At 40.4% G+C, this 14,173-nt stretch overlaps 1 protein-coding gene across 5 annotated transcripts in view; it reads left to right on the top strand.

Annotated features, from left to right (window-relative positions):
• Positions 1 to 14,173, top strand: part of MAPKAP1 (mitogen-activated protein kinase associated protein 1) — a 432,218-nt gene that overhangs the window by 295,176 nt on the left and 122,869 nt on the right. Inside the window, exon 8 of one of the 5 annotated variants that reach the window (XM_006834771.1) lies at positions 1,904 to 2,202. The exons of the other annotated variants lie outside the window; for them this stretch is intronic. Within the exon in view, the coding sequence (XP_006834834.1) occupies positions 1,904 to 1,917 (14 nt within the window). The 3' untranslated portion in view covers positions 1,918 to 2,202. Of the gene's footprint in view, positions 1 to 1,903; positions 2,203 to 14,173 lie in introns of those variants that run through there. 5 annotated transcript variants of the gene reach the window in all.

Here is a 14,173-nt window from a genome sequence, read left to right as displayed (position 1 = left end):
TCCTTAAGTCAGAATTGAATTGACTAGTCAGGATTAGTATTCTGTGCAAGGTTAGGTCACAAAGATAACAGGTAAGCAAAATTCATTGTCAAAATTACCTCTAGAAAAATAATTCATTTAAAAATTCCTCTAAGTAGTCAACATACTTTAATTTTCTTCATTAAAGTAAACACAACACGTGTTTTTCTCTAGAATTGGAACTGGTGAAAATTTAAAATGCATATGCTGAAATCAAACGCAACACAGAAAGATACGCAATATAAGAGGAATTAGCAAACTGAGATACTGATGTCCCCCAAATTAATTCAGTTAGTCTTTCATCAAACGTTTACCAAATTCTGTAGTTGCGAAGATAAATAAGATTCTCATCTCACACTGGCATTGACTCAGTGAGAGTCATGGCAAGTGGAATTCTGTAAATTATTTAAATTACTTTCTTGGTCATGTTTCCCCCTTTTTCTTCAATTTAACCAAGTAAGTGTAGTTGAATTCAAATAAAGTAAATGTAATTTATAGACAAGAAAATCCAAGAAAACAGGCAAGTAGGTTGCATCAAGAGGGGCTCAGGGCAGGATTTCCAGAAAGACATGCTGACAACCTAGTAGAGTAGGTTTCCGGGTAGGGCTGGATCAGAGGCAAGGACAGTTATGAAATGAGACGTGGAGCCAACATCATATTAAGAGAAAGGAAACTTTGTTTTGGGTTGGCATGGAATTCCAGAAATTCTTATCTTAAAGTAGAGCTTGCAAATGAGGAGCAGGTTTTATAGTGCCAGCCTGGGAATCTGTAGGGTCACGGGGACGCAAAAGAGAAAAGATATAAAGGGTTGCAGAGGCCAGATAAGATTTAAGGGACAAGCCATAAAGGGGGGATGTGATTTTGACAAACTGGAGAAACAGACAATCTGGGTAAAGGAACTGGCACAAGCAATGAATGACGTGAAGGTAGTTGTAGGAAACCATGAAGTTCATGCACCATACAGTGATCAGTTAGACTGGACAAGAAATTAGGATGGGTTAGAAGGTCCTGAGAATAGAGTGAGGCACTTGCATATAATTTGGTAAGTCCTGGGGAAGATGAGAGACCAGGAGGTGGCCATTACTGTAGGCTGGGTGATAGGAGATTTACTAAGTGGATAGAGTGTGTGTTACTTGGGAGGTGATTTAATATCAACAATAAGAGAAAGACAGGATAGAAAAGTATCGAAACTTCCGAGTTCCATGTTCACTACCCAGAGTCCGTAGAAGCCAGAATGAGTTTTATTTTCCTTTGCATCTACTGTGCCTAGCTCAGGGACTAGCACATGAGAGGAGCTCAGTAAATGCTTGATGAATTAGTTCACTGGGAGAATGGTGATGTCACATTGGAAACTCAGTTACAAAGAAGAGGAGCTATATGAGAAGAGAAGGCAAAAAGTTTTAGTTGATCTGTAAATTTAGAAGCAAAAAAGTGCTTGGTGTTCTTTCCTACAAAAACAGACTCAAGTTATTCATTGTCATTGGTGCTTCCCTGGAGAGTTGGTGGATGCCTCCAAGAGACCCTGCAAGTTAAAACCCCACCTAGGACTGGAGCCCCTTCCACCATGGCCTATTCACTTTAACTGTTTATTAACACTTTCACTGCTTATACATCACTGAATCCCCTGAAAGCCCTGTCAAGTAATTATCCTCATTTTACAGAGCAGGAGACTGAGTGAGGTTCAGAAAGGAAGTGGTTTTCCCAAGCAGAGTCAAGTAAGTCTTCAGGTTCTACTGCATCATAGCAAACTCTGACTAATGAAAACAGCTGGCCCTCCTCTTGTTCTCCATTGACTGGGGTTGAATCGCAGCTTTTTATAACTCAGAAAAGTCTGCAGGCAAATGAAGTTTCCTTTTTGGTTTGTTTCTTTTGTTTTTGTCCTTAGGTGCTTGTGACTGAACTCACTAATTTCACTAGCTGTCAAGGTTGTGTTAAGGAAAATGGGTTTGAACTGCTGTGGTTTTTGAATACTGGACTGGATGTCAGAAACCTTTGCCATCACAGGAAATTCTGTCACTCTGGATTTACTATCTGTTCCCCACAGCTGAATTCCTTAGCAGTGTGATTTAGCACCCTGACTACCCATCAACCAGTTTTGGCATTTATTTGAATGCATTACCCCACTGGTTTCCATAAACTATTTTACAATTGTTTAAAATAAATGACTGTTTATTTCCACAAAAACCATCTGTATTTCTTTAGAGAGCGACAGATAACTGTATGTAAAATTTTGTAATGTCACAGTGACTTGAGTTAAGAGAAACAGATTGGATTGAAAAATTGAATGCTTAGGGACAGTGTTAAAGGTTTCTATCCTCTCTAACAAATGATACCTGGATTTGGAAAAAAAAAACAAAACTTCCTTTTCACAAGTAACAATCAGGCCTCTTTTCTCCAAAGGGCAATGTATTCTCAATGTCTGGATAGTGACAGGATGTGGACCACTAGCATTTCTCATGGTAGTGAATTGTCTGCACTGTCCACTATCCTAGGATGACATGTAGAAAGATCCTCTCTAAGTAGCTCCCAGCCTTCTCCAAGTTCTTAAGGTCTTGGTTGTCCTTGCCTTAGTCTTTTTTGTTCTAATGTTGAATGGGTTCCATTTAGACCTTTGTGCTAGATCTTAGACAACTGTCAGTACAAGGCCATTGAGACAGGTTGTTGTGGCCTGGGTGCGGAAACCAGCAGGACTGGCCCCTAACAGTGATGGTCTTCCATTTTCCAGTTACTGTTCAAAGCAGCAGGATGAGTCAACTCAATCACATGAGTTCAGTACATCCTCAAAGAAACCCAGAGTTGGAATACTTATTGGGAGTCTCCAGTGAGGACATTTGAAGTCAGATGGAGGTGGAACTCCAAGTTTGCTTTGGGACAGGAGGTGGTCACTAAATTGAAGGCTGAACTTCAATTTAGTCACCAGATATTCACTAAAGCCACCTGGTCCTAAGGCTGTCCTGGGAATGTAGAGATGCTATAATGTGCTTTCCATCCTCATGTTGCTGACAGGAAAAAAGACAGGTCTTTTTAGTGCAGAGATCATTTTAGTATAGGTTGCACAGGAAAGTTCAGAGGCTGTGACACTGAGCAAAGTTTGACTATTTGAGTAGGAAAGAACATCAAGTAGAGAAATGAAGGGGAAGGAAAGATGTTCCAGACTGAGGGTCTGGTCAAAGCAAAGACAAAAAAGTGTGAAACAGTGTAGTTTGGAGGGCATTTCCAGTTTTCTATAACATTAGGGGAGTAGTTGCTCTGTAGGAAAAGTACTCGACTGGGAACACAAGGTCGGCAGTTTGAGCCCACCAGTCACCCCACAGGAGAAAGATTCTAAAAGCCTCAAAAACCCTATACAGGGTCACAATGAGTTGGAACCAACTCAGGGTCACTTAGCAGCAACAAACCAGTAGGTGAGCAATGGAAAGGGGAGGAAGCTGATGCCAGTGTAGAAGACCTCCAGAGGCTCTAGTGCCTGCACTAGAGAACTAAAGCTCTCTACTTCTAAGAGTGCTGCTTGGAAAGCAGAAACAGTAGTAAGGCATGTGGGCCAGGCATTATTGTATACTTAGTACCTCTACTAACTCACGAAAGCTCCAGGAATTGATGGAATAAAAATGGAAATCTTCCAAGAAAGTGAGGCGGCACTGGAGGCACTCACTCGTCTATGCCAAGAAATTTGGAAAACAACTATCTGGCCGACTGATTGGAAGAGATCGTATTTGTGCCCATTCCAAAGAGCGGTGACCCAAAGGAATGCAGAAATCATTGGACAATATCTTTGATATCCCTTGCAAGTAAAGTTTTACTAAAGGTAATACAGAAACGGCTGCAAGCATACATCGACAGAGAACTTCCAGAGATTCAATCTGGATTCAAAAGAGGATGTGGAATGAGGGATATCATTGCTGATGTCTGATGGATCTTGGCTGAAAGCAAAGAATATTGGAAAGATATTTACCTGTGCTTCATTGACTACACAAAGGCTTTCTATTGTGTGGATCATGACAAGCTATGGATAACATTGTGAAGTATGAGTATTCCAGAACATTTAATTGTACTTCTGAGGAATCTGTACCTGGACCAAGACGCAGTTGTTCGAACAGAACATGGAAACACTGAATGTTTTAAAATTAAGAAAGGTGTGCAACAGGGTTGTATTCTTTCACCATACTTATTCAACCTGTATGCTGAGCAAATAATCCAAGAAGCTGGGTACTATGAAGAAAAACGTGGCATCAGGATTGGAGGAAAACTCATTAACTACCTGCGATATGCAGATGATACAACGTTTCTTGCTGTAAGTGAAGAGGACTTAAAACATTTACTGATGACAATCAAAGAGCACAGCCTTCGGTATAGATTGCATCTCAATGTAAAGAAAACAAAAATCCTCACACTGGACCAATAAACAACATTCTTATCAACGGAGAAAAGATTGAAGTTGTCAAGGACTTCATTCTTCTTGGATCAACTATCAACACTCGTGGAAGCAGCAGTCAGGAAATCAAACGATGTATTGCACTAGGCAAATCTGCTGCGCAAGACATTTTAAAGTGTTGAAGAGCAAAGATGTCAGCTTGAGGACTAAGGTGTGCCTGACCCAAGCCATGGTATTTTCAGTAACCTCATATGCATGTGAAAGCTGAACAATGAATAAGGAAGACCATAGAAGAATTGATGCTTTTGAGTTATGGTGTTGGAGGAGAATATTGAAAGTGCCATGGGCTGCCAAAAGAACCAACAGGTCTGTGTTGGATAAAGGGCAGCCAGAGAGCTCCTTGGAGGCCAGGATCGCCAAACTTCGCCTCTCATACTTTGGACATATTACCAGGAGGGACCAGTTGCTGGAGAAGGACATCATGTTTGGTAAGGTGGAGGGTCAAAGAAAAAGAGGAAGACCCCCAGCGAGATGGATTGGCAAAGTGGCAGCATCAGTGGGCTCAAGCATGGCAACAATTATGAGGTTGGCCCAGGACCAGGCAGTGTTTTGTTCTGTTGTACATAGGGTTGCTGTTAGTCGGTACCGACTCAATGGCACCTAACAATAACGACTCATTAAATCCTTAGAACCAACTCCATGACCAAGGTGATGTTAGTTTCTCTTTTACATATGGGAAACTAAAGCACCTGAAAGTTAAGTAAACTCTCCAGGGTCATACAGTTAGTAATTGGTAGAGCTGAGAATTCAAACCCAAGAAGTCTTGCTGTCAACCATTTTATCATTCCATCTCAGATTTGTTAGGGTCAGAAGAGGCTGTAGAGCAGAATAGCTGGTAGTTTTGAACTGCTGACCTTGAGGTTAGTAGGCTGACTCGTAAGTGCTACACTACCAGTGTTCCTTAGAGTAACACAACAGCAGATGGGAATTCTGACCCTTAATCTATGGTTGTAAATGGCCTCAGACACTCCTGTCCTCTTTACCGTTGCTGTCCAGCTCCTTGGAGCAGCTCTGGAAGCCTGTGGAGCCTACCCATGACTTAACTGTAGACCTCAGGAGCCTTTGAACAGCCTCTATCCCTATCTAGTTTACGGCTCCTCAACTGTCTTAAGTGTCTCCCCTTAGCCTCTCAACCTTCTTAGTCTCTGAGGAGCCAGAAAAATATAGCAGAGACTCCAGAGGCCATAATCCCTCATATTGTCTACTCGGAATAATCTCTAAGATTGTTCAACTTCATTTTTTGGAATTAAATTTTCAAATGAAAAAGTATTTCCAATATATACCCATTGTCAAAAATCCAAACAAAATCAAAATCACTATTGTATTTCTTTTTTTTTTTTCCAAAATCTGGTTGTTTTTTTAAAAAGCCTTTTTCTTTGCTACTATCCTGTCTTACACCCCAGAGGTAATTCTAGTTAAGTGTAACCATAAGAAAAGTGTTACTCATAGCCTTCCAGAGAGAGAAAGAGAGCGTGTGTGTGTGTGTGTGTGTGTGTGTGTGTGTGTGTGTATGTTTTCAACAAATACACATATATAGCTGGGATTTTACTTTATTAAAATGGAATATACTCTACGGTGTCTATATCCTACTTTTTAAATGTAATAATGTATCATAAAAATGTATCTTTCCATGTCTTATTAGCTTAGCTTAAATTTAAACAGCTACATATCATCATATCATCGGTGTACAGATATACTTTAATTTCTTTAATGAGTTCCTACTGGTGAACACTGGGGCTGTGTGTGTAAACAGTGCTGCATTGACTGTTATTTAACAGACATCTTTATATTTGTACTTGGTCTGATGTTTCTTAGGATAGAGTTCCAGAAATAGGATTGTTGAGTCAAGGTGATTCCATTTTAAATGCCACCTTGTTGAAGTCATTGTATTTAACTCTGATTACTGAACACCTACAAAGAGCCTGTTGTTGTGCAGGAGTACTGGGATCCAGAGATAAGATCACAAAAGTGCCCAGTTTTCAGTGAGTGCACTCACTGATAGTGAGGCCTGGGAGGGAAATGCTAAATGTACACACAGAAACAAAACCCCCAGAAGTTGGAATGAAAGAGCTCTTAATTCTAACAGGGATCAGGAAAAGCTACAGAGGAGGAGACGTGCCAAAAGATGTACCTCCTCTTTCTTCCCAGGAGCCTATCTGTGAGACTGGGCATTCAAGAAGAAATTTGTACTAAAGAATTATGATGCTCCTGCTTTTTTTCCTACACAAAGAAGGAAATCTCAGATGTATGCCCTTGCCTTTTCTCCTGTTGGCACTTTCTGATTGATGATTGGAAGTGATGGCAATACATAAACTATTTTTCTTTTTATTTTATGACCTGATAATAGCAGTAACATATTTCCAGTAAATGTTTTCTATCGCAATAAAAAAGTTGTAACAAGACTGGAAATGGGTATAGTTAAACTCTAAAGAAATCACACTTTCAGAGCTGTGGATTGAGGCAGTAGCTCAGCTCTATAAATCATTTAGTTTAAAAAAAGATACCCCCCCCCCCCCCCGGAAAAATGAAAGAGTCAGGGTAAACAGCTGGTGCTTACTTGTAAATGCTCATCAGATAGGCGTCTAATGTGTGGGCTATTGGATGCTCAGTTTTGAACCCCTCAAGATCAGCTACCCACTCCTTTTTCACTGTTGCCTTGTTGTCCCAACCAACATCTTTACTCTTTGCAGAACTAATAAATTATTTCAGTTTTACCATTTTTTATTTTAACCCAATGATCAAAACTTACAAATATACTTTAAAATACAGTGTATCAGTGGTGCTGAACTTTGGAGTCAAATGCACCAGGACAAATGACTTAACCACTCTGTAAAATGGGGGATTATTACTGGTTACCTTATAGACCTCTTAGGGTTCGGGGAGCAAATGTATGTAAAGTGCTTTGTTGAGGGCCAGTAATGTCCATAATGTTAGTCAGTTTGGTTATTATGTAGTCTGTAGTCTGAGAATGAAATAATTTTTTGTTTATTTGACAAAATTGATTTTGTCAAATTTAATGGCAGTTTAAATAACTGGTGTGTTAATGCGCTGGACTGCAAAGTCATTATGAACCACAAGGTTGGCAATCCAAGCTCACCAGCCATACCGTAGGAACCCTATACAGGGTCGCTATGGGTCGGAAATCAGTTGATGGCACTTAACAAAAGCAAAATATGTCATTGTGTTACAGGAGCTCTGATAGCATAGTGGTTACACATCAGGCTGTGAACCTTAAGGCCAGCAGTTCGAAACTACCAGCTGTTTTGCAGAAGAAAGGTGAGACTTTCTGCTCCTGTAAAGATTTACAGCCTTGGAAACTCTGTACAGGGTTGCTATGAATGAGAACCAACTCCACAGCAAACCACCACCACCACCACCAAGCATTGTGTTAAGCATAATTTTTGCAATTACTCCATGAAGGTTGAGATCAAATAACTTGTCCAGTGTCACATAGCTTGTAATAGGGCTAAGATTTTAATCCAAGTTATTCTGACTTCAAAGTCCAACGCTCATGTTCTAACCAACACCAGGCCACCTTTTAGGAATAGATGCTTACAGCAGGAACACAGATTATAAAGCTTTCAGCCAGGCTTCTTTTAGCTTCCTTGGATCTGAGAATGGTGAGATCCTGTGCTCTCCAACTCCCAGGTCAGGCATGAAAGAAATATTTCCCTAATTATAGTTAGAGCAGCCCACCCTTTCATCCCTGTTTGTTGTTGTTATGTGCCATGGAGTCGGTTCTGACTCACAGTGACCCTGTACAGGGTTTCCGAGGCTGTAAATCTTGATGACAGCAGAAAGTCTCATCTTTCTCCTGCAGAACAGCTGGTAATTTCGAACTGCTTACCTTGCAGTTCGCAGCCCGATTTGTAACCACTACGCTACCAGAGCTCCTAATCCCTGTTTGTTGTTGTTGTTAGGTGCCATTGAGTCGGTACCGAACCATAGCAACCTTATGCACAACAGAACGAAACACTGTCCGATTCTGGGCCGGCCTTACTACTGTTGCCACGCTTGAGTCCATCAGTGCTGATACTTGGCCAGTCCATCTCTTTGGGGGTCTTCCTCTTTTTCTCTGACTCTCCATCTTACCTTGGCTCTACATATTTCTTAAGAGGATGAAGAACCTATTTTGCGACATCTCTGGTACCCTGAACATGCTCTGAAAATTAGTCCTTTGCCAGCCTTTGTCTTTAATTTCTGATTCTAGCTGACACCTTCATTAATGGTCAAGCACAAGCTTTCTGTCAACTTGAAGACTACTGTGTAAAAGTGATTTTGCTGTCCTATCAATAACGGTCATAATTTCCCCAATACTCTCATCAGCAGTGAATTGAGTCTTACAGCAAAGAAATAGAAATCCCAGTGCAGTGGTTTTAAAGTAAATTGTCTTGTAGACAGCATCTTCTTTTAGTAAAATCTGGCTAGTGCAGTACTGCTGGGTCAGATGTAAGTTTGATAAAAATTAGTGAAGGAAATTAATCATTTGAACTATACGTTAGCTACAGAAACTTTTTAATTTTTTTTTTCTTTATTTACATGTGTTTTAATAAACCTTAACCATCTTCCTCAGGCAAATTAGTGTCTTCTCAGTTTCAGCCTTTGAGGAAGGATTCTTACCTATTCCTCTGAAGTGGTCTTCCCTCAATCCTTTTAGAGTTTGCTACAGTGACACTGTGTTGTTGAAACATTCTAACCCACTCCTCTTCCTCCTCCTCCAATTTGTCCCTCTGGCTGGCGTTGGTTTATCACAGACTGGCCCCTTGACCAGTCTGTTCTTCATTCCTAAAAAAAGTCAATGGGAGCACAATATGGGAGAAATCAGATCAAAGTAAATGGAGACCCTTAAAGGTATATAAGAATAATAGATAATTACAGTAAATACTATAACATATACAGTCCTACAATAATAGTAATAACAACCAGAAATTTGTGAGTGGCTGCACTGTTGTTGTATGACTTCGAGTTGATTCTGACTCATAATGACCCTGTTGTATAGGGTTTTCAGCAGTGGCTGAACTGTCAACCTTGCAGTTACCAACATGCTGTATAGGTGTGAGAGGACATATGGAAGTATATATGTGTATATATTTGTGGACTTTCATATATACATATTTGTATGTGCTGCATATATATTCATATATGTAGTAGAGCACATACAGGACACAGTTATGGAAACTTAAACATATCCAAACACCTTATGGGACTGGATTATTGCTCTTGAAGACTGAGGACCAAAGACTAAGGGAACACCTAGGTCAATTGGCATAACATAGTACATAAAGATAATGTTCTGCATCCATCTGGGGTCTTAAAAGCTTGCGAGTAGCTATCTAAGATAGAATTGGTGGTCTCTTCCCTTCTGAGCAAAGACTCAAGTAAGCAGTTATTCCATAGGACTAATGGCCCACATGAACTCCCAGCTCCTCTAACCTAAAACCAGAACTAGGTGGTGCCCCAGCTACTACTACTGACAGCTCTGACCAGGGACACAATAGAAGGTTAGAATGGAAGAAAAATGTAGAACAAAATTCACCTCCATCCATTGCCCTAGCACACCCTTTTAACCTAGAACTGAAGCCACTCTCAGAGGTCACTTTCCAGCCAAATAATATGTTGTTATTGTTGTTAAGTGCCCTTGAATCAGTTCCAACTCATAGTGACCCCTGTTGTATAGGATTTCCAAGGAGTAACTGGTGAGCTTGAACCACTTAACCTTGTGGTTCAAACCGTCTTTGCATTCCAGTGCATTAACCCCCAGGCCACACCAGGACTCCACCAAATACTATATTGGCCTGTAAAATAAACAAAAATGTACTTACTAGAACAATCAACTTTTGGAGACCAAGCAGACAACATTTGTCCAAAAGCAAAGATAGGAATACAGATCGGACAGGGGAAACTGGAGGGATAGAAGTGGGAAAGCAGGGTGGAAATGGGGAGAGTGCTGTCATACCACAGGGGGTGATGATAAGTCTATGAGACCTTCCTGCACTGGGTCGGAAAGCACTGAAATTAAGGTTCTGCTGCTTCTACCTGCATGCATTTCTAAATAACAATATTATTTAACTGGAAAATGAATACAAGAAATTATAACAAGATTTTGATTTTTTTTGTCTGAAATGAATATGTAAATATATATATTTTAATTTGCTATTTTATTAAGTATCTTGACTTTTAAGGTATTAGGTATTGAGTTGAATAGTGTCCATCCAAAACTCATGCCTACCTGAAAACTCAGAATATGACGTTATTTGGAAATAGAGTTTGTACTGATATGATTAAATTAAGACAAGGTCATATTGGATTAGGATGTGCCCTAGAACCAGTATAACTGGTATCCTTGTTAAAAAGCAGTGAGTAAACACAAAGACACACAGAGAAAGCTTTGTAAAGATGGAGGCAGAGAGTGTAGTGGTCTTCTACAAGTAAAGAAACTCCTGGCAGTCACCAGCAGCTTGAAGAGAGGCATGGAACAGAGTCTTCCCTAATAGTTTCAGAGGGAACATGGCTGTGTTGACACCTTGATTTCGGGTTTCTACCCTCTAGGACTATGAGAGAATAAGTGTCTGTTGTTTTAAGCTAAATAGAAAAGAAGAAGAAGAAGAAAAAGAAAGTTAATGGGGGCAAAATTGCATTCCCAAACATTTGAACCTGAAGTGGCCAGGGCCGAACTTAGTTGATCTCTGGTGATCGGTTCAATTTAGTTACGATTTTTTGCCATTAGGCTGGGGCTGAGTGATGGTGATTTGGTTGAGGCCAAATGTCTGAAGAAAATTGGCTCTCTGATAAGAATGCTGTTATCAGAGGGGGCTACCTTCTCATTTACATTTAGATGAGTATTGATTATTTATTTACTCAGAGAAGTGAGATTCCTTTCCAATCTTATCTTTCTCGTCTCTGCTTGTCAGCAGAAAGAGAGATAGAGCTCCTGACATCAGGCCAAGATAACAGCACTTTGTAGTAAAGATAAAAGTTGGAATGGGCCTTTTTCTAGTCTTGACTGAAAGGATAAGTTTTAAAAATTAGAACTGATGGGTCATGCTTTCAAAACCTTTCCTGAAGGTTTTGCAGTTTAACTAGGCAGGAGAATTGGCTTATTGGAACAGGCCTGGTCTTTCTTCTTTTGTAATAGGAATTGTATTTAATTTGATTATATTTGGCTGTTTCACTGAGAGCAAATTGTGTATTGGCTCTGAACAGGCTAAAGTGTGACCTTATTGTCGTGTCAGCTTGTTCCTTTTTTTTATTATTTAAATTCCAAATTATCCAATCGTAGCCTCAGAGGGGGTATAAGCTACAGTAGTTATCACTTGAATATAGTTCAGTGCTTACATTAAGATCAAGCAGAAAATAATTATAGTCACTCCTAGAGGGAGAATTACAAGCAGTGAAGCTGTTGCTAAATGCAAACATTTTAGAATAGCTGATATTGGGTCTGAGCTCTGATATTGACAGTGTCAGCTTGTCAGTGAGGCTTTGGCTCAGTAAGGAAGTCAGGATTCCACCGCCCCTGCCATTGAGCAGACACCACTTGGCACCACTTGTCTTTAACGGATCTCCCTGCCCCCACCCCCAAGTCCCCTCTAGCTCTTTGTCAACAGTGCCACCAAAATCTTACCAAATTATGAAGTCCTATTGTGTCCTTCTCTGTTAGCATTTGTTGCTTATAAGAGAAAACCCAAATCTTGATCAACAGAATGGGCTGAGCCCCAACCCCTAACACCCCCCTCTCAGCTTCCTGTCATACCCCTGTATGATCTAGGCCTCTTTCACACTATTTTCATTATATATGTAGCCTCTTCAATACCTGGTTGCCTGTGCACCCAAGTTTTTCAGTACTCTATTTCTGCCATCTTCACCTGACTCCAAATCCTCCTTCAAAATCCAGTTCAGATGCTTCCACTCAAGGAAGGGGTTGTTGTTGTTGTTATGTGCCGTGGAGTCGGTTCCCACTCATAGAGATCCTGTACAGGGTTTCCGAGACTGTAAATCTTTAAGGGAGCAGAAAGCCTCATCTTTCTCCTGCGGAACAGCTGGTAGTTTCGAACTGCTGACCCTTAAGTTAGCAGCCCGATTCGTAACCACTACACTATGAGAACTCCTTAAGGAAGGGGTGGATGAGGTTGATGAGGTTAATTGTCTCACTGCTTCCACAGTGCTTTGTCCTTCTTTAGGTTGTTGTTAATGCTGTTGAGTCAGTGCCAGGCCATAGCAACCCTATACAGTGTTTCTGAGGCTGTAAATCTTTACGGGAGCAGAAAGCCTCATCTTTGTCTTGCGGAGCAGCTGGTAGTTTCAAACTGCTGACCTTAAGGTTCACGCCTGATTCGTAACCACTATGCTAACAGAGCAAGAGCTCTTTTATAATAGATTTGCTCAAGTGTGTTTCCCCACCTCCCTCAGCTTCCTTGAGATAGGGATCATTGATTACTCATCTCTGTGCCCTGTACACCATTGATACTTAGAATATTTGTTAGATGGCTGTATAGATGGCATTGTCACAAACCTTTTGATACTTGCACTGCCATGGTTTGCTCTTCATTTTTACATTCTATTTGTAGGGCCTGAGACACTGGGGAACTTGGGAATCCTGACTATAGAATAAGTGTCTAATAGTAAATGCTGCCTAATGTTTAAACCAATTTTTACCCTTGTTTACCCCATGCCCCAACCTCAGGATACACATGAGAAAAAGAGCATGAACATCTCTTGAGGCCAGCATTCCCTGCCACCAGGTATCTTTCTTTAATGGGGCTTTTAGCTTGTATTACTCATAAGACAAGTGTCTATCTAAACTTCAATCACAACACTTTCTCTTTTTGCATGTATGTCCTTGTGTGGTGCTGTGATAAGCTCTGGACTGCAGGGTCGGTTTAAACCTCAAGGTCTTTGGTTCAAACCCACCAGCTGTTCCTTGGAAACCGTATACAGGGTTGCTATGAATTGGAACTGACTCAATAGCACTAACAACAACAACAAGGAATAATACCAGATGTCATTCACTGAGCACCTTGCTATAGGGAGTTGGGACTTTCTCAGTTTAGTCCTTACTAGGAAGTACTGCTATCATCCCACTTCACAGATGAGGAATTTTCCCAAATGCACAGCTAGCAAAGTTACTCCTCCTCAGGGTACACAGGAGTGTCCACTTAAAATTCAACTTTTCCTACTTACTTGTTCATACGTTTTTCTGGCTCTGAGAAACTCTTTAGGTTACAGCAGTTCTTTATGCAGATGAGTGGAAACTAGTTGACAGGAAGTGTCATCAAAGTTTGCAGCTTTTTATGATCACTTTTCCCCACATAGTATTGATAGATTCATTTTTTAAATTTCCTTCTTAACCTCAATCTAAGATATTTGGATATATACATTATTATAATATAAATATATATGCATATATATATACTGTGGTGGCTTGCATGTTGCTATGATGCTGGAAGCTATGCTACTGGTATTTTAAACACCAACAGGGTCACACATGGTAGACAGGTTTCAGTTGAACTTCTAGACTAAGACACACTAGGAAGAAGGAGAGGCAGACAACTACTAAATGTTTAGCCACTGAAAGCCTTATGAATATCAGTGGAACACTTTGAGATAACCCCAGAATATTGACTATAGAAACATTATGAATGTTGTTGTTGTTGTTGTTGTCAGGTGCCATCGAGTCGGAACCGACTCATAGCGACCCCATGCACAGCAGAACAAAACAATGTCCGA

The sequence above is a fragment of the Chrysochloris asiatica genome, unplaced genomic scaffold (genome assembly GCF_000296735.1).
Source record: "Chrysochloris asiatica unplaced genomic scaffold, ChrAsi1.0 scaffold00014, whole genome shotgun sequence".
Classification (NCBI taxonomy): domain Eukaryota; kingdom Metazoa; phylum Chordata; class Mammalia; order Afrosoricida; family Chrysochloridae; genus Chrysochloris; species Chrysochloris asiatica.
Note: the sequence above shows the minus strand (reverse complement) of the source record. Positions and strands in the feature narration are given on the sequence as shown.